The sequence below is a fragment of the Canis aureus genome, chromosome 32 (assembly GCF_053574225.1).
Source record: "Canis aureus isolate CA01 chromosome 32, VMU_Caureus_v.1.0, whole genome shotgun sequence".
NCBI classification, from domain to species: Eukaryota; Metazoa; Chordata; class Mammalia; order Carnivora; family Canidae; genus Canis; species Canis aureus.
In genome coordinates this window covers 39,236,109-39,256,647 of record NC_135642.1, presented here as the reverse complement: position 1 = coordinate 39,256,647, position 20,539 = coordinate 39,236,109, and the positions used below count along the sequence as shown (strand labels likewise).

Sequence of the window (20,539 nt, the reverse complement as noted above, 5' to 3'; positions counted from 1 at the left end):
TGCCCATGTCTTTGTCTCTCTCTCTCTCTCTCCATGTCTCCCATGAATAAATAAATAAAATCTTTAAGAAAAACCTCACTAAAATCAACAGTAATTTTAATTTAAGTGACAGTATGATCATTGTCAAATGTACATCATAAAGCCTGGACATTTACCAAGTGCCCTTGAACATGAGATTTACCTTGACTTATTTTGTCTTCAGTGTTGTTTCATTAGGATGAGTAGCAAAGATTGGCATGGAGTAACAGGTGGTATACTAGTCATATAACTTACCAGTAATTTAACAATTCAATGAAGAGTATTTACTGATACCTTGCCAGAATTTAAAAAGTCCCTCTGGGGACGCCCAGGTGGCCTAGTGGTTGAGTGTTTGCCTTTGGCTCAGGGTGTGATCCCAGGGTGGGGATTAAGTCCCACATCAGGCTCCCTGTGAGGAGCCTGCTTCTCCCTCTGCCTGTGTTTCTGCCTCTCTCTGTGTCTCTCATGAATAAATAAATAAAATCCTTAATAACAAAAAATTTCCCCCCTGGAGATCTGATCCAGAAGGGGAAGTTATAAGAAGGACAAAATTTTCCTTTAAATTCTATGGAGATCTTCTTTACTTGCCATATTTTCAACTCAAAAGCAAGAAGCTTTTCTACTCATTCAGGAATGCTGGAATCTTGGGAGTCTTTTGGCTCATTGTTTGTGCATATCCTGGCATCCTAGTTAAGATAAGAGAACTCCAAGGTCCAGGAAAGTTTACTACGGAGTCAGACGGTTACTGATCCCTGAACCAAATTCCTTATGTTTATCTGGGTTCTGGGATGAGTAAGACTGTTTTAAAAGAGGCAGTCAAGGGCTTCTGCCTTTGAACCATGCACACACAGGGCCATCCATCTCACTACAGTGAAGCCAATGGCATTTCTAGAGTTTGTGTAATCAAAACTTGATAAGAAAAGTTCATTTTCACCAAATGAAACGGGTCGGTCTTTTTCGTTTTTTTGTTTGTTTGTTTGTTTTACACTAAACCTGCATTCAGAGAAATAACTGAGTATCTCAACTGCCTTTAGGTGTAAGTTCAGACATGTGGAGGAAGTTCCTGACCATGCCCCTCCCTGCTTTTTTTGCTCCCTCTTTCAGTATTGAACCCAATGACACACTTGGATGGTGGTCTGTAAATGCCACGGAGGACAGAGAGATAGATGGAAGGCAGCCCTCTGTGGGAGATCGCTATAGCAGAGCACAAAACAACTCTGTGGGAGAAATTAGAGAAGGTTCTTTAAAAGGGAATTGACATCTCTAGAAGTTTTTAAGTGGAGTAAGAAAACTCACACAAGTGTCTATGGTTCTATAGGGCAGAATGATCCCTTCTTCCTGCTTTTTTCCTTCCCACTCTAGTTTTCCGGGATGGAGACATTGGAGAGCTCACTAGAAATGCAGATGGTTTTTAAATTAGTGCCAAAGATGACCTATTTATTTTTTAAAAGCTCTCTTATGCAATATGTTTTAGTTTTGAATGTGGCAAGAGACGAGGGTGTGAGAACTGCCTCAGGTCTCACATTCCTGGGGATGCTGTAGGGGTTGTGGCTGGGGGTGCCCTTCCTTGTGACCCCATAGCCACACGTGGCTCTGGCAGCTATGGCCCTGGCATCTGAGCTGGGCCACCATGGTTCCTCCATGGAATTATTGACGGGCTTTTTGGCCAGGTTCCCTGAGATACCAGGAGTGGCAAGAAGCTCTAAAAATGAAGAGGGAAGTCATTGCACATGAAGTTCATAACTGGAGCTTGTCTGGAAGATCTTTCTGTTTCAAAAGGGATCTTTTTATGTGTATGTTTCTGATTTTGTGTGTCACTTCTTTATTCTTCTTCTAAGGACTGGTATTTGTCATCTTGTTGCCATTATCATCAGATTATTTTCAGTGAGCATCTCCCAACTGTGCTCTCTTACCTGCTCTGGCTGGTCCTTCTGGGTATCCTTTTCCCACCTGGTGTTGCTTCTTATCTGGGTGCACTCACTGAAGCTCCATCCAACCTTGGGTACCATCCCTTTATGCACACTTATTACCTACCCTTTTCCTTCCCTGAATACCATCTGTATCTGCAATCCAACTCTACATGTCTTAAGTAGTCATTCTTCAATTGAGCTTTGTAGCTTGGTCTAGAACACAAATTCCTTGACAACAGGGGCTAAGGGATAGAGGTGATAAGGAGACTAACTTCACCTTTTTGTATGATTTGAGATTTCTTTACATTGTGCATGTATAACCTATGAAAATAATTTCTAGAACTTCATTTTCCTTCCTGGTTTCATAAACTACAATACATAAGCAAAACAAAAACTTTCACTGAGATTCCGTATGGTAACAAATAAAAAAAATCTATCTAGGTTTGATAAGTGCCTTTTGCTCTGGAGGGAAGATAAGAATAAATAGTAGTGATAATAGTTAACAACACCAAACCAAACCTGTCTGGCTGAATTCTAATAATAGTGACTTTACTTCATGTAAGGGCTTCCAGATCAATATAAAAAGCCTTACTCCATATTCAAACCACTGCTATTTACTTAGCTGTTCTCAAATGGGAATAAGCAGACATCAGCTATCAAGTTTCTCGCCTGGAAAAATCCATAAAGGCCACTAGACACAGACACCATGGGGACATCATGCAGACAGTTCATAAAAATAACTTGCCCAACATTTTTGGAAACTGATGCAAGCTGGAGTTGTGTCTCTGTCTGTTTCCTTGATGTTATGCAGTAACAACAGAAAAGGAGCCAGTGAGAACTTGGATGCTCCAGAAGACAGCCAGTATTCACAACAGCGGGAGTACCAGTCCTGCATCACATGAATACATGGGACAAACAACCATAATTCACTCTAAAAGAATGCATCAATTCATTCAGGAGTATTCATTGAGCACTTACTACATGCTACGTATCGAAGGGAATTCCAACATATACCAGTTATTCCCTGATTTTAAGGAGTTTGAAGTCTAGTAGTGAAATAATGCTTGTTCAGAAAGTATGTATTAGCATCATTTGAGATGTACAATTCAGCCATTTGGAGGATGGAGAGATCACTCTCAGTGGAGTGATCAGAGAGGCCTCTGTTAGAGAGGAGGGCACTTGGAACAGATTTATGATTAAAAAGGCTTATTTTATTATTTTTTTATTTTTAAAGATTTATTTATTTATTCAGAGAGAGAGAAAGGCAGAGACACAGGCAGAGGGAGAAGCAGGCTCCATGCAGGAAGCCCGATGTGGGACTCGATACCGGGTCTCCAGGATCACACCCCAGGCTGCAGGAGGCGCCAAACCGCTGCGCCACCGGGGCTGCCCAAAAAGGCTTTTTTTAAATTAAAGTATAGCATACACACTTATAAAAGTGTACATATCATAGAGACTGTAGGATAACTGAATTTTCACAAACTGAACACACTAGTTACATAACCAGAACTCTAGTTATGTAACCAGATGGAATAGTACAGTATTCCAGAAGCCTCCTTATGTCTTCTTCCAATCATTCCTGGAGGAAGTAGGATTTTGTTAGATGAATGTAGATAGAAAATTACCGGAGGAGGTAATAGCCTCATAAAGATGTGAAAATTGAAAGGCATGACCCACGTTTGAGGAATGGGACGAGGAGTAATTTGTTTGGATTGCCACAGGGAGAACAGGGTTGGGTCCATGTAGTAGAGCCTTACACGCCAAGTAAAAGAGTTAGATTTTATTCATTAACTGCTGAAGGTTTTTGAGCTAGAGAGGAATATTTTGTAAGGCTTTTGATGATTGATAATTTACTGGTGATGGGAAAGGGGAGACTGGAGGTTGGGTGTCTCATTGGGAAATTTATAGAATATCCAGATAGAAGTTTGGTCCTGCAGTGGTAGGTGAGGACAGAGACACAGCGTCCAGGTACTATAAAGAGCCACTAAAATCTGAATGACTGTGGATCTTGAGGAAGGAGGAGGATTCAAGAAAATTTCCTTCCATAGAACTAATCAAGACAACATTTAATAATTTTCTGTTATTTTCAAAGACAGTGTTATTTTCAAAGACTATTCAAAGTTCACTGCCATTTACTTGGATGCTGTCTCTCCAAGAGAGCTCTGAAAAAATGTTTTTACAGCATTTATTTATTTTTAAAGATTTATTCATTTTAGAGAGAGAGAGCATGTGTACCTTCAAGTGGGGGGAGGAGCAGAGACAGAGGGAGAGAAGTATACTTCCCGCTGAGCAGAGCCCCATTCAGGCATGGATCCCATAACCCTGAGTCACAACCCAAGGGGAAATCAATCAAGGGTTGATTGCTTAACTGACTGAGCACCCAGGTGCCCCATTTACAGTATTCAAATAAAACCCTGAGTTACTCTAAGGAAACTCTAAAGAGAGCAACTGACCTTTCAGACAAAAAGAATCCATTGTTTGTTGGAAACATGGACTGTTTGTCTTTTCAAATGGGTACATGCTAGAATAAATATTTTGCTGAGAAAAACTGACTCCAACGAAGACTTTTGAAGATGTCATGTTAAAAGCAAATTATTGAGTGTTCCTCACCTACTTGTTTCTTCATCCTTCCTTGAAATGATTCTCACTAATCCAAATTTTCTGGGCAGGATGAATTAATTAGCTTTAATGTGTTTCTACAGAAAGCAAACACAATATTTTGCAGAAAAGACCATGATATGTTTTCCTTTGATGACATTTTGTATCACTTTGGCTATTATGGGTCATTTTAAAAAAATAAATAAGTATCAAAATCCGGCTTTGCAAAAAAATTATATATATATATCAGGCTTTGCTTCTTCCATCAGGTCTTTGAACCCCGTAGACTGGAGAACTTGGCTATCTATATCATCTCCTAGCAACTGAGGCAAACTCTGCATATGTTAGTGATATTATGGTTTTATGGTTTGTCTAACTCACTAGATTGTAAGCTTCCTGGATGCAAAGGACCTATCATGTTAATCACTTTTCCTCCAGTAACTAGCAGCGTATAGTACTCCTTAAACATAGGTGTAGGTTGAAAGAAAGCAAGAAAGAAAGAATGAATGAATGAATGAATTGGATTGGATTGTCTATTTCAAAGATTTGTGATGATCAAACAAAATGAGATGTCTGTACAGACTGCTGTTAAAAGCACCAACAGATATTAGTTAAATAATCTTTTTTTTTGGGGGGGAAGGACAATATAGCTGAGAAATACAAAATATACTACAAATCGAAATAATTTATAAACTTTTAGCTGAAATAATATTATTGAAAGCCTGGATTCTCGTTCAAACAGCCAGGTCTTTTTTTTTTTTTTTGAGATATACAAATTAATTCAGTAGATTAAGTAGGGACTACTACAGCAGAGAGGAAAGGTCAAGTGTGGAAAGCAAAAAGTATAGCAGCATGTGACCATATGGAAAGAGCTAGACCTTGTTTCCTCTTTGGCACAGCCCAAAGAATTCCAGGTATACTTATTTCTGGTTTTCTTATTTTTTCTTTTATTATTATTTTTTTATATTTCTGGTTTTCAAAAACTTTGTCACTCCTTTTAGCCAGGCTTTACCACCGTATTTTTATTGATGCTCTCCCCACCCGCACCCCATCTCTCTCGCTTTCTCTCTCCAAAGCAGCGGGTTCTTCACTCATCAAATTGATTATCGATCATTTCACATTTATTGTCATGTCTTTCAAAGTCCGGTCGTAGCTGGACGTTCTTGGGCAGCGCCTTATTCCTTAGAGGCCGTTGTTTCCCAGGCGCTGCAATGAAACGCCGGCGGGTGGAAGGGAAGCTGAAAGCTGCTGCGCGTCCTGCTGGGAAGCAGAGCAGAGTTAGGGACCTGAGCTTAGGGAAGAGCACGTGCGCGGCGGTGGGGGGAGGGAGGTGGCTGCGGCCGGACCCCTCGCTCTCCTCTGACCTGAGGCCCCGTCACCGAAGTGCGCTGGCCGGAGCCCTGCTCTCCCGCGGGTCCCCGCCGCCGCCGCTCACCTCCGCCGCCCGCGCAGCCGCGGCCCCAAACTTCTGCAGCTGCGAGAGGGAGGGGGTCTGTAAGTAAGTTTGAAAGGGAAGTCCCACCCCCTTCCCGGATTCCGATTGGCCGCGGCCGGCCCCGCCCCCTCGGAGGCCGCGCCAGGATTGGCTGCGGGAGGGCGCCCCGCCCCCGAGTCCCCAGGTGGCAGGTGGGGCTGGGGCCGCCGCCGCCGCCGCAGCCGCCGCCTCCCCGGGCGCTCGCGGCCCGCACGCTTGAAGGTTCGGGCGCCGGAGCGCGGACACCTGGCCATGAAGAGCCTCAAGTCCCGGCTGAGGAGGCAGGACGCGCCCGGCGCCTCGTCCGGCGCCCCCGCCGCCGCCGCCGCCAGCGCGGTGAGTCCCGCGGCCCGTGCGCGTCCCGGGCTCCCGGCGCTGCGCTCCCCGGAGCCTCCCGGGTCGGCCGGGGCCGGGGCTCGGCTCCGCGCGGAGACCCCGGGCACCCCCCCCCCCCCCGCCCGGGGCGGGTCACACCGCCGAGCGCCCCGGGGTCCCCCCGGCCCCGCGTCCTCCATCCCGGGCTCGCGGGCCTGCGCGGGGAGGACTCGCACCCTGCACCCTGGGAGGCTCGGGCTCCGTGCGTCCCGGACGGCGAGGCTGGGGCGGGTGGCCGTCGCCCTGTCGCGGGGAGGTCGGGTTGCAGAGGGCGGCGTCCACGCGGACGAAGCCCGGTGCGTGCTGACCCTGCAGGCGGCGGTGCAGCTGGGAACGTGGGGGTCCTGTGCAGCCGACCTTCACCTGCGGGACAGGCGTGCGTGACCATCTGCAGCCCGGCCTCCCTGTGCACCCTGAGGGGTCCTCGGGGCCTCTCTCTAAGTTGGCAGCAGATCAGAGCTCTTGAGAAACAGCCTGACTGCAGATGCTGGGGATTTAGATGATTTGGCGAGTCAGAAGAAGGGCAGTGTCATCAGCATTTCTACGTTATTAGGAAAATTCTAGGTCCCTTAAAAAGCCATGAAGAGTCAGAAAGGTAAAGGAGATAGGATGCTCAGACAGCTCCACTTGCCCCTTTGGAGTAATTGCAAAGAACCTTTATGATTTCTCACTAGTTTTACCAAATGATTACATGCCTTTTATGAGAATACTAATTAATCTGCTTTTGGTTATGAGTTAATTCAGGCTTGTGACTCTTCTCTCCACCTACTTCTGGGATGATGTTAGTTGGACTTAACAGGAAACTGTAGCAAAAGTAGGCTTTTTAATTTCCAATTAAAAAAGGAAAGCTATAGGAGGCATGGTATTTGATGATTTGATGTTGTTTAATAAAGCATGAAATTGTTTTATAAGCACATAGAGATTACTTTGTTTCACATTGTTGTTTTTTTTTTTTAGATAATAATTGACAAATGTCGTTTAGTGATGTCAGAGGTCAGTGTAGTTAAAGATTCAACTTTTTTTTTGTAGTGCAGGTTGTGTGTGTAGCTTTTTTGGTAGTGCGGGTTGTGTGTGTAGCTTTATAAAAGACATGCTTTTTAATATTTCTTTGCTCCACTTTCCCATTTTCTTTGGCCTGCACTACATATCCACACCCCACTTGGAGGTTTTTATACCTTGATTTTATCCTGTTTTCTCTTCTAGAAAGGCAGAGTATCTAATTGTTATTGCTATTATCAGCATGCCAGTTTGCATTTTATACATTTGGAACATGAAGTGCATCTCTCTGAATTTAAATCTTAGCACTTAATAAACTGGGCATTCTTTTTCTTTAAGTCCGTAAAAATAAAGAGAAATACAGAGTATAAAGAGGTAGAACTAGATTTGTTAGAAAACATGAACTTAATCTCTGTTTAAGTTAAATCTTAGAATACGTTTTGTAAAATATTTCCATGAAAATAATTGAATATGGGACGCCTGGGTGGTTCAGCGGTTGAGCGCCTGCCTTCTGCTCAGGGCGTGATTCCGGTCTGGGGATCCAGTCCCACATTGGGCTCCCTGCATGGAGCCTGCTTCTCCCTCTGCCTGTGTCTCTGCCTCTCTCTCTGTGTCTCTCATGAATAAATAAATGAGATCTTTTTTTTAAAAAAGAAAATAATTGAGTGTGATGACTAATAAAACCAAACCAAGATAGAATAAAATGAATGTGCAGGAGAAATAGGTTCCTTTTGCTTTCAATCTGTACCATAATCCCTAATGTCAGATTTGGTCACATGGGTATGTATTGTTGGTGTTATCTGTTGCTTATATGTTCTTCCAGAAAGAGTTTAGTAACTACAAGCAAATGGGAATATAAATATTCACCCTTATGGGAATGGTTAGGACACTGTACTTGTTCTGTATCTTTTTTAAAAACTGTAAATAATTAGGCCCATTTAGAACATCTCCCTTCAAATCCATGCTGTAATATGCAATGATGAATAAGCCTGTGTATATTTAAAGTTTGTGTGTGCACGTGTGTGCATGTGTGCAGGCACACATGTAGGATCCGTTCCTAAAAGTGGAATTGCTGGGTTAAAGGATATGGAACACTGGTAATACTGAAGAATGTTAAATTTCTTTCCATACATCATGCACCCAAAGTGTGAGAAATTACTTTTCTGGGCTTTTAAGAGCCCACAGCATGTTCTTCTTTATTTTTCATGAGCAGTTTATCATTTCCATTTTTCCATGGGATTGTTGATTTTTAAAATTCATTTGTACATACTCCGTATCAAGGAAATTAGTCATTTTAATATGCATAATATGTTTTCTTAACTGATTACTTGTCTTATGATTTTATGGTGGGTTTTGCTATGCAGGACGTGGCTATTTTTATGCAATTGAATTTGTCAACCTTTTGTGACTTTTAGGTTTAAGTTATATCTTGCCCTTTGTACTCTGCAATATTAAGCAAAAAAGAAAAAAATTCCCCACCTCATTTCTTTTAGCTTTTTTTTTTTTTAAAGATTTTATTTATTCATTCATGTAAGACACAGACTGAGAGGCAGAGATACTATAGGCAGAGGGAGAAGCAGGCTCCCCTGTGGGGAAGCTGATGTGGGATTGATCCTGGGACCCTCTGGGATCATGTCCCCGAGCCAAAGGCAGACACTTAACCACTGAGCCACTCAGGCACCCCATTTCTTTTAGTTTTTTAATTCGTTTCATTTTTTTTAACATTTTAAGTTAAATGTTTGTATAGGATCTATTTTGGCATAAGGTAAGGGGTATATATCTTGCTTTCTCCATGATTACCTAATTTGAATCCCAAAGCAGTCATTTTTAATTATCATGGAAATAATCACAATATGGCCTGCACAACTTTGATTTGAGGGAAAAAAAAACTTAAAATGTGTATTTCATGAATATTTTTCTTCTCATATTTATTTAAACTTATGCATCTGAAAGAGATGCATTAGCAATAGTCTAAGGTATGTAAATATTTTATAGTATGTGAAATATAGAATCTTAGCTTAACATGCTAAATTATATGTAGAAAAAATCATTTAAAATATTCTGAATAGTACCATGGTTATAAATATGTCCGTGAGTTTAGAGTTCACTCAACAGAGGTTATGTTTATACACGTATACATAAATGTAGTAAAATACATTTGAGACTTTTATCTTGTTCTAGCTGAATCTGGAGATAACTGCCTCTTTTAATCATAAAATAAGACTATTTTGTTGTTGACATTTATCTTAATCACTAAATTGGAGCTTCAGATTTCAGAAAGGGGTAATTAAATGACTGTAAATGCCATTTCAAATCTAGTCAATTATGTGTGCAATTATATGTACAATTATGTATACGATTATACGTACAGTGAGAATAGGCTATTCCGTTTTCACCTACTTCAGACTAGGAAAATTGAGTAATTAAAATTAAGGGGCTATATTTCAAGAACTAGTAGATATACTGCAAACAGATATTGTAAGCAGACATTTTGGAAGGGGGCTTCACTTAAACTGTACCTACACTTGACATTTGTAGTGGAGTCAGTGCTTGATTGTTAAAGTTATCTCTGATATGGGGAGGCTCTGTAGTTATTTTTGCCGCCGTTTCTCTAAGTGACTCTGATTTTGGAACAATGAATTCTATAGGAGCAATCAAATATGTTCTAAAGCATCTTGTTAATGTCTCAGGACCCTGAAAAAATACTGATATTTCTAAAAACATTTAGAGTTACAAATATAGCAACTGAAAAATATCCTCAACAAAATTCCTTTGGTTCCCACTAAGAACAGAAGTTTGAGATGTTTGGGGCGCCTGGGTGGCTCCGTTGGTTCAGTGTCCAACTCTTGATTTTGGCTCGGGTTATGTCCTGAGATGGAGGCCTACATTGGGCTTCCTGCTAAGTGAGATTCCCTCTGCCCCCACCTCCCGCCCCCAGCATCCTGCCTTGGTGCACATGCTCTGTCTCTCTCGTTCAAAGTAGTAAATCTTTAGAAAAGAAAAAAAAAAAAAGTTTGAGATGTTTAGAAAGCATAAAGGATTAAATTTTGTCTCAGTTGTGATTTTGAAAAGGAGAGTTTTGTGTTTTCCTTCTAGGGGTTAGAGTATGTTTGAAAAGATGTTAATATTATAACAATGATTTTTGGGTAATGTGAATAATTAAGGTGAGAAATTGTTAAATTTAAACTCATGATACTTAATTGAGCACTATTTACTCAATTTCATTAAAGATGCCAGCCTTTGATTAAGAATGTTTAGCTTAAAGTTTTATTCGAACAGTTTCCTAGAGTCATCTCTGCACTGCATTTCTTGTGGTTCTTGAAGGAAGATCACAATAAAGAAGCTTTGTCTCTTTATATTTTTGATGTCAATCCCAGGTTGTCATGGTTATTTGAATTGCTGAATTTTATTATAATACAAAGCAGAATGGTTGAGTTGCTTTGGTACATCTTTTGGTATACAGTGAGTCCAAGAACTCATTGTGTACCAAATGATGAGTAGTTAACCATTTAAATTCCTTCTTTTAGTAAGAGTGGAATAGTAATTGTATCTCTTTATTGTGCATGATACATATTTTTTTTCAAATTTAAAATTAGTTCAGAAATTGGATCTTGTTAAGCAGTTGCCTTATTTAATTTGGAAAACATTAATGGAACACATAAGTTAGGCTCAACAATGTATTAATAATAAAAAAAAGAATGTATTAATAATTAAGTCCTTTGTAAGGAAATTGATAATTCTAAGTTGGAAACAGAAAATGTGCAAGTTGAGCCTGGAATCCTTTGTCACACTAGAAATAAAGGAGGCTATCAAAGATTAGGACTCAGGAGCCAACTTGAAGAGGTTCCCATTATCCAGCAATGGGGTAGTTCCATCATCAATATGGATAATGTGTCAATGTGTCAAAATCTTTTAAGTATGTGAATTCATAATAATTATTGCAAAAAAAGGAGATAGTTGTCACTTTTTGATGTATTCTTTCAAGAACCAGAAACTAGGGGAATCCCTGGGTAGCTCAGCAGTTAAGTGCCTGCCTTCAGCCCAGGGCGTGATTCTGGAGTCCCGGGATCAAATCCCAAGTCAGGCTCCCTGCATGGAGCCTGCTTCTCTCTCTGCCTGTGTCTCTACCTCTCTCTCTCTCTCTCTCTCTCTCTGTCTCTCATGAATAAATAAAATCTTTAAAAAAAAAAACTCAGAAACTAAAGACAAAGGTATTATGCTTTTCCTCAGGCTAACCAAGGAAGGAAGGGGAGTTCCTCTTTTATAGAAGGTGTTTTATCCCAGCTAATAGAGGAAGAAGGGAGATGGAATTAGTATATCACAATTTTACAGCTCCTAAAAAATTGATGGATCTAGGGCAAAGACAGTGATTATCAGCGGCTACTAATGTCTCAAAAATAAAAAAAAAATCAGATGTAATTTATTTCCTGATGGGAATATTTATTACTGCCTATGAATAGTCTTGCCAAAAGAACCAAGCCTGAATATGATTGGCTTCCAGATCTTACCTTCATTTAACAGAAAATACAGGGATGGAGGAACATGGGGATGCAAAGGATGTAATTGTGATCATGAGAAACTCTTAGAACAAATGGCCTAGTTTCTTCAAAAATAAATTATAAGAAGAAGAAAATGAAGGAAAAATCTGAAGATTAAAAGAGATTTAGGAGACATTAACCAATTGCAATGATAGACTTCATGTAGACCTTGATTAATAATAAAAACTATTAATAATAAAACTAATTTTAAAATGCTTAATTTTTTAATTAGCTGACTGGGTGGCTCAGTCGGTTAGGCATCTGACTTTGGTTCAGGTGGTGATCTAAGGATCTTGGGATTGAGCCTCACTTCAGGCTCTATACTCAGTGGGGAGTCTGCTTCTCTCTTGCCCTCTGTCTCTCCCCCTGTTTGTGCTTTCTCTCTCTCTCTTTAAATAAATAAATAAAATCTTTTAAAAAATAAAAATAATATTTTATGATAGTTGAGAAATGTAAATGTTGTGATATGTGATGGCATTATGGAATTATTACCTAAAAATATTTAAATGTGACAGTGGTTGTAATGTGGTTATGTTTGCAAAGCATTTTTATCTCTCAGAGAAACACTATTTACAGATGAAATGATGTGAGGTCTGGGATTTGTTTCCAAATAACCTGTGAACAGGGGGTAGGAGAAGTGAATAGGGGATATAGTTGAAAGAGAGATTGATCATGAATTAATTGTTGTAGGTGGTGGGTTCATGATACAATCATATTTACTTTTGTGATGCTATTGTATTTTGCATATGTTCTAAAATTTCTATAGTAAGAAAAATCTAATCACAACCTTCAGATTTTTAAGAAAGCTAGACATAAAATAATAATATCTTATGTTAAAAGCCATTGACAGAGGTGTATATAAATTGCTGTGGGAGCACAGATATATAGGGTGGGGTCAGGGAGGAGATAGGAAAGTGAAGCTTGAGGCTGGGCCAGATAGACGGTGAACAGCAAGTGCAGTGGTGTGGATTTGTGAAATTATATAGTGCACTGAGGGAACTCCAGGTTTCGAAAGGAACTTTGGTATATGGTAGGGGGTGGTGCAGAGGAGGTGCAGAACTTCGGTCAGAGTAAGGAGGTGGAGAGGGGGCCAGCTAGGGGGAAATAGTTAAAGGAAGGCTTTTATTTTTTTTTGTTTTGTAACCTGAATTAAAATTTTGTATTCCTCAGCAAGTGTAAATCCTTGTTCAGAGAGATTTCTTACTGGAGTGGGTAAGTTTCATCTAAAGAAATGATTCTTATTGGGGAGGTAACAAGTTCTCCCTTCCTCTTTTCCCTTTCTCCCTAGAGCTAGCTGATAGCCTGCAACGTTTTATTCTTAACAACCCTGTTTAATTTACAGGCTAACACTTGGTGAAGGAATCTACATCCAAGAATATTAGATTTAAACATTATAATTCATGTATTACATCTCTATTGTAATGGAGGACTTAAGTGTCCTGTTAGTAATCATGCAAACATTTGCCCTGACACCTAAGGAATATAACAAATGGTTGAAAATTTCCACCTGCCCGAGCTTATTTATGCAAGAGCAATCAAATTGATTTCTGGAGGGAATTTAATTTGCCAAAGAATGATGATTGAAATGCACTTACTGAAATGGTAAATAGAAAGATGGGATAATATATGCTTATTGCCTCATTTTTCTAAGTCATAAAATAATTAAAAGCTTTGTATAGCTTTCCTCTTCTAGGCTTAAATATGTAACACAAAAATACAAGAATAAATTTACCTGTTCGTTGTTACAGAAATGGTTTTGTCTTTTGGACTTTTGTTATCCTCAGAAATCTTGAATATTACCAACATTGACTAATTTATTTCTAAATCGTATAATCTCTGAAATGTGCAAAAGATGAACCCATATAGTTGAGTTACTAAAGTTCTGGCAAAGGTTGAGATGTGATAAGATGTAATTATATAATCGAATCAGCCCTGCTAAGTACCCTTGAGAGAGACTCTCTGTATATGACTGAACCAGTCAAGATAAATGGCTGTCTATTGTTTTAAAAATCTTTCCCCCCACATAGAGGTCATAAATGTCCGGTATAGAAAACAATACAATTGAATATAAAGAATAAAACAAGTCACCATGCCATGCCATAAACCACTGGTTTATGCTCTTTTTAAAGATTCTAGGGGTGGGGGGACGCTTGGATTACTCAGCGGCTGAGCCTTTGCCTTCAGCTCAGGGCCTGATCCCAGAGCCCCAGAACTGCCTTCAGCTCAGGGCCTGATCCCAGAGCATCGGGCTCCCTGCAGGGAGCCTGCTTCTCCCTCTGCCTGTGTCTCTGCCTCTCTCTGTGTGTGTCTCACAAATAAGTAAATAAAATCTTAAAAAAAAAAAAAAAAAAAAAAAAGATTCCAGAGGGGAGCTGCAGGCAGAGGGAGAGGAAGAAGCAGGCTCCCCGCTGAGCAGGGAGCCTGATGTGGGGCTCCATCCCAGGACCCTGGGATCATGACCAGCAGTGTATAAAATTGTTGCAGTCACTACACCTTTTCAGTAATGAACATTATTATTTAGAACATATTTGTCAACTTGATTGGAAAAAAATAGCTTTAAAAATACAGCTTTAATATGAGTTTTTGATTTCTAGGGAGTGTGGACATATTTCTATGCCTATTGCCATTTTCACTTGTTTTAGGAACTGTTTGTGTTCTTTGACCATTTTTTTTTCCTTTCAAAGCCTTGTTCATATTAATCTTTAGGGGCTTCACATCTTTATTTTTGCTACTTGGTTTATTGTAGCTTTGAGAGTAGTGTATATCTCTCACTATAGCTATGTTACTGACACCTTCCCTTATTTATATTCCAGTTTCTGTTTTATGTACTTAATTTTATGATAATTGATACTTTAAGTCTATTGGCTATTTTATATTCACCGTGGTGTGTAACTAGTGGTATAAAAGTATCTAATTTGTAATCCAACTTTTGTCTTGAATCCTACTTTGTCATATTATCTATGATATTATTATCCCTTCTTCCTTTTTGCTTGTGTGTGTGTGTGTGTGTGTGTTTATTTGCCCAACATATTGTCCTACCATTCTTGGTTTTAGATATTTAGGAGGACGTATGGATGAAGCAAGTGCTGAGAATCCAGTAAAACTGAAAATTGTGGGCTAACTATCTGGCAATGTGAGTGTGCAAGTGTATAACATAGGATATATCCTTTTTTGGAGGGATGTTATGTTTTTAATATTGACCTTATTGATATATTGTCAAGATTTGACATTACCGCTGTGGTAAGGTTTTCCATTCAGGCGCAGAAATACTTTTATGTCTCAGTGACTTTTAGTTCATTTTTTTTTTAACCAGATTGTCACATTATTAAAGAAAGAGAGGGTAAGAGGGGAAGGACATGTACATCATGCTTTCTAAACTAAAAAAGTGAGTGTATAGTTTTTCTTCTAGCTTATTTTTGTTATTCTATGATTTTCTCATCTGCAGGGTACTTATTTTGTGCAGAGGTTGGGGTACTTTGAAAATGGGTCTCCAGTAGGGGAGCCTAGTGGGTATAGTTGCGTTCTAGTGAGCACAGTACGCCCTGATCTTTTCAGCTGTGTCAGCTGTGTCAGTGAGGAAGCTCCCACAAGCACTTGCTATTTTACATGTGAGAGATCTTTTTAATGAGAGCTCTTTTTTCCTGATCCATCTCTTTTTACGGTTGGATTCTTTTTAAAAATTAACATTTTATATTTTAAAAAGCACATTATAAAATATAAACATTTGTGGCAGTGGCTACGTACATAAATGTGGAAAATGGAGTGTTTTTCAGCCTTAGAAAAGCCAAATTGTGGGCCAAAGAATGTCCATTCATAGCTCTTGTAACCATGCCTGGGGCAGAATGGAGGCAGGGCGGTGTGTCAGCCTATTTGGATTTGAGTCTTGCTGCCCCTTTGTGACCTTACGCAAGTTACTGAAATATATTTGTTTCCTCATTTGGAAAATGGGACTAATGATTATGGTTAAGAACTCAAAAAAATGTTAGTCCTCATTAGTATTAACTGAAAAATCTCACCAAAGGTCTTTCCATTTTTATCCTTTATAACCAGGTGAACAGAAGTCTTTCCTGATCTTTTCCTTTACAATTAATACATGCCCCTGTAGACTTGTAGATCTAGATCTTCAAAAGACCATATGCTCTAGCCTCTTGCACCAAAGGAAATAAGTGGTGTTTATATTTCTCATTTGTTAAAAAAAAAAAATGTTTCATGAGGGACTAGGCTAAGCACAAGGGAATGAGAAGATGAGGAAGATAAGAGGCTCAAAATATGGTGGGAAATTCTATGAACAGGTAATACAGAGTCATAACTGCTGTGGCAGGGGAGTGTTCTCAGTGCTGATCCTGTCTGGGGTTGAGGAGTTGGTAAAGGTGTTTTTTATTTTTATTTTTTTAAATTTTTTACAGCATGAGCTGCTGCTGCTTTTTGAAAAAATTGAGGTGAGATTCACATAACTTAAATCTAATCATTTTAAAGTGAGCAGTTCAGCAGCATATAGTATGTTTGCAATGTTGTGTAACACCATCTTTGTCTACTTTGTCTGGTTCCAGAACATTCTCATCACCCTAGAAGGAATTACTCAGTATCCATTAAGCAGTAGCTTATGTGATCCAAGGGAACAGCAAGAGCAAAGGCATGGAAGTGAAGTGTCTGGAGTTGGGGGAGAGGGCAGTTAGTTTGTCAGCTTAGCTTTGGTGAACCCTAGAATAATAGGCAATGGGATTGAGCAGGAGATAGGAGGGGAGGTTGGGGCTAAATATTGGAATGGCTTAAAATACGCCATATATTCAGAGCGTTGGACTTGTACTGCATATGCAGAAGTTGGGAACCACTCAATCAAATGTGTTTTGGAAGCATTACTTGGTAGCTCTTTTCAGGATGTTGAGGGGCTCAAGCTTGGCAGTGGATGGACAGTGTATGAGGCTGCCGCCATAGTCTAGGTAGAAATTCTTGAGGCCTGAATTGTTACAGTGCTGCAGGGGATGGAGAGGAGGGCATCATGAGAGGAACATGGTTTCTGAGCCCCAGAGAAGTTGTGACTTGTCAAAGTAACACACGATCAACACATAGAAGAACCCTGCCTGCTGACCCTGAGGGAGCCCCAGTAAGCCCCCTGGGTATGATGCAGTGTGTGGGACGTGCGGTCCCTGACTGGAGGTAATTGCGTGCTAGAACACTGTCTGTGGGCACCTGGGTGGCTCAGTGTTTGAGCATTTGCCTTTGGCTCAGGTTGTGATCCCTGGTTCCTGGATCGAGTCCCACATCGGGCTCCCCGCTGGGAACTTGTCTCTGCCTCTCTGTGTCTCTCATGAATAAATAAATAAAATTATTAAAAAAAAAAACAAAACAAACACTGCCTGTGTCTTCTTGTACGCTACCGAGTTAGCGTTGTTTTCATGTGCACTTGATATATACCCATTTGGATGCAGAACTCAGTGTTCTGACGATGTTTGCAAAAATAGTTTTGAAAGTTTACTTATGATGCTAATAATCATTATAAGCACAGATTCTGAGCACATATCTAATTTGTTTACTCCAACTTTTATTATGAAAAATTGAAATATAAGAAAGAATAACACAGTTAACTAGGTAAGATATACCTGCTCACTACTTAGACTCAAAAGTTAACATTCTGCTGTATTTGCTCTATCTATATATGTGTATGTATTTAAGTATAGAAAATATACACACATTTTTCACAAAGCCTTTTGAAAGTAAGTTGTAGACAATATATTTTACCTTTATTTTTATTTATTATATTTTACCTTTAAATACTATAGCATCTCTATCACTTAAGAATAAGACATTTTACTTATCTACAGTGTAATAGTGGTATCTTGAATATAGATAAGGAAACTGAGGCATTATATGACATATGAGGTTGAAGCAAAATTGGAAGAAATAATGTTTTGCAATTCCTCAGACTCCTTTCTCTTATATTGTACGTGATAATACTATCTCAAATTTTAGTAATATTAATGCATATAATATATATGCATATAATATATAATGCATATAATATAATGCTCATATCCTAAAAAAATTTTTTTTAAGTATCCCTATCACCAAATTTTCATAGTCAAGTCATTCATAGCCAAAGGCAGCTCACTCTGATATCTGAGTAGAGCTAGGGTTTTTTTTTTTAAAGATTTTATTTATTTGTTCATGACAGACACACACACACACAGAGGCAGAGAAACAGGCAGAGGGAGAAGCAGGCCCCATGCAGGGAGCCCAACGCGGCACTCGATCCCAGTACTGGATCCCGGGTCTCCAGGATCACACCCTGGGCAGAAGGTGGTGCTAAACCAATGGGCCACTAGGGCTGCCCCTTAATGCATTATTTTGATGATTTTTGTCACTTTCTTGAAACATTCCTGCTAATGGTTAATATTCTTTTAAAATGATTTATTTAGAAGAAAACTGGATGAAGGATGAGCATCTCTAGGGAAGGAGCAGTAATAAAGGGGTAGAGGCAGAAGGGAAGAGCAGGTTGGTGTACAAGTACGTGGTTGCAGGCAGTGTGTGAGTACTTGTGCTCTGCTTGTTCAGTCTCGAAGTTGAGCCAGGGATCATGGCTTTGATGCTGGCTCCTCCTATTGAACCTTTTCTTATTTTTCTTATGTTGGGCTTCTCTTATTTCTCTCTCCATGGTCCAGGCCCCACTGCTATATCTGTCCCTGCCTGCAGGCTGATCCTGAATGATCTGGAACCTTAGAAGGAGCTGCCTGAAGACTGTCCTTGTGCCAGTGAGATATGTATATGTATAGGGTGAATAGGTCATACTTGAGAAATGCTCAATTTCAGTATTCTCCCACTATCCTGTTTGCGATTTAAAAAAACCCAACTTTCCTTTATAGCTAAGGATGATAATTTATTCAAATTCTTAATTATTCAGTCATTAAAATTGGAGAATGCACATTTTAAAAAATCATGCATTCTTTAAGTATTTACTATATCCCAGGTGCTGCCTTGCTACAGAATGTAAACATAATTTAGTGTATATTCAAGGTTATTTGGAGTTTTTCTTCAGTTTCTTTTCTCTAAGTTTAATTATCACCTGGAATTATATTTAAGAACCATTTTTGAATGGCAAGTAGGTTATTGAAATATTCAAATAGATTATATGAACATGTAAATTATTAATGTGTCCAATATATTTTTTAAGTTTCTTTTTTTTTTAAGATTTATTTATTTATTCATGAGAGTCACAGACTGAGAGAGGCAGAGACACAGGCAGAGGGAGAAGCAGGCTCCCCACAGGGAGCCCGATACGGGACTCAATCCCAGATCCCAGAATCATGACCCGAGCCAAAGGCAGGCGCCCAACCGCTGAGCCACCCAGGCGTCCCTGTGTCCAATATTTTATTTGACTACTAAATAAATATTCTAGTGTAGGATATTAGGTACATGGCTTTTTTTTTTTTTTTTTTTGTATTTCTTGTAGCTTTTGGTTTCTTATATTGGTCTGTTTGTAAGAATTTTTATAAAAATCAGTGCTTTTCTTTGGCATAAATTCTTCTATGATTTTACGTTTCCCTGTGTTAAAGAGAAGGAAAATGTGATGCAATTTTAGAAGCATCTTTCATTTTAGTGTCCATACCAGTTAAGAAGAGATATTCTATAGGCAAACGATTGGGAATAAACCAGGAATAACAACAAAAGCTTGGTTTGAGTCCAGGCACTGCTATTGAAAAGCTGTGTGACCTTGGGCAAATTACTTTGTAAGTTTCAATTCTTTCTCTTGTAGGATGGGGATAATTTTACTTGCCTTTCTATCTCGCCAGGGATTTTAGGTACAAAAAGAATGAGCACATTTTGGAAGCTGTAGAACAATATAAATAGAAATTTAAGCAGTGGTTGTTATCTGTCAGTTAAAACATTACATTAGTTTTTGTTCGGTGTACCTAAAATTGTACTGATCCAATTGTGAAAACATAGAAGACGTTGCTCATATCTTGATGAAGTGAAGAGTCAAGTTTATTGTTATATGTAGAATGAAAAGATCTTCTGAATTCTGATTTGAAATGCTTTTCCTATTGATTGCATGAGTGGAGAATAAGAAGAGTACAACTTTTGTTTTTGTACAAAGGAGTTTTGAGTTGGTTAGCTGAATAGAAACACACTTGAGAGGGTAAAATCTTTGTAAGGTTACAAAATGCATATTTTTCCCCACTAAACTTTCATTGTAGAGTAGCACAGTGAATGAGAACCTTGCAAATGGTGGAAAACGTGACACTTGTCCATTTGATACGAGTTAAAACTATGGGTAGTATTTTGTATTTATGACTGTTAGGAGCTTCTCATTCCATGGTGTCATTCACAGCTATCAATGTGTTCTTTCTACTGGTTAGTACCAATAGGCAGATTCCTGGCTTATTTTGCTGGAAACAAGTCTTTGGAATTCTGTTGAGGGACACTCTGTCTACTTGTATATTTGCCACTATGTAAGTTGTAATTACTCTGAGACTAAAAATTTCAGCAAAATTCAGTTCTGCCAATATTTAACATACTTTTTTTTTTTCCTTAACACTTTTATTGCCTGTGTTCATTTTCTTGTGACTCCTAGGAACTGTTATCCAGCCTCTTGCAGACTATCCTACCTTGGATCCAGGGTCAGCCTCCTGGTA

The 20,539-nt window shown here is 39.3% G+C and overlaps 1 protein-coding gene and 1 long non-coding RNA gene across 3 annotated transcripts in view; one reads left to right on the top strand and one right to left on the bottom strand.

Annotated features, from left to right (window-relative positions):
* Positions 1-5,521: 5,521 nt before the first annotated feature.
* LOC144303479 (uncharacterized) lies at positions 5,522-6,029 on the bottom strand. Its single transcript, XR_013370527.1, has 2 exons — positions 5,891-6,029; positions 5,522-5,783 (listed from the first exon to the last, which is right to left on the bottom strand). It is a non-coding gene; the product is annotated as an uncharacterized LOC144303479 (long non-coding RNA).
* A 147-nt stretch (positions 6,030-6,176) lies between these two features.
* The window catches only part of UACA (uveal autoantigen with coiled-coil domains and ankyrin repeats), a 91,479-nt gene continuing 77,116 nt past the window's right edge, over positions 6,177-20,539 (top strand). For both annotated transcript variants that reach the window (XM_077881711.1, XM_077881709.1), the window contains exon 1: positions 6,177-6,336. In XM_077881711.1, coding sequence (XP_077737837.1) covers positions 6,253-6,336 — 84 coding nt within the window. In that variant the 5' untranslated portion in view covers positions 6,177-6,252. The remainder of the gene's footprint in view (positions 6,337-20,539) is intronic.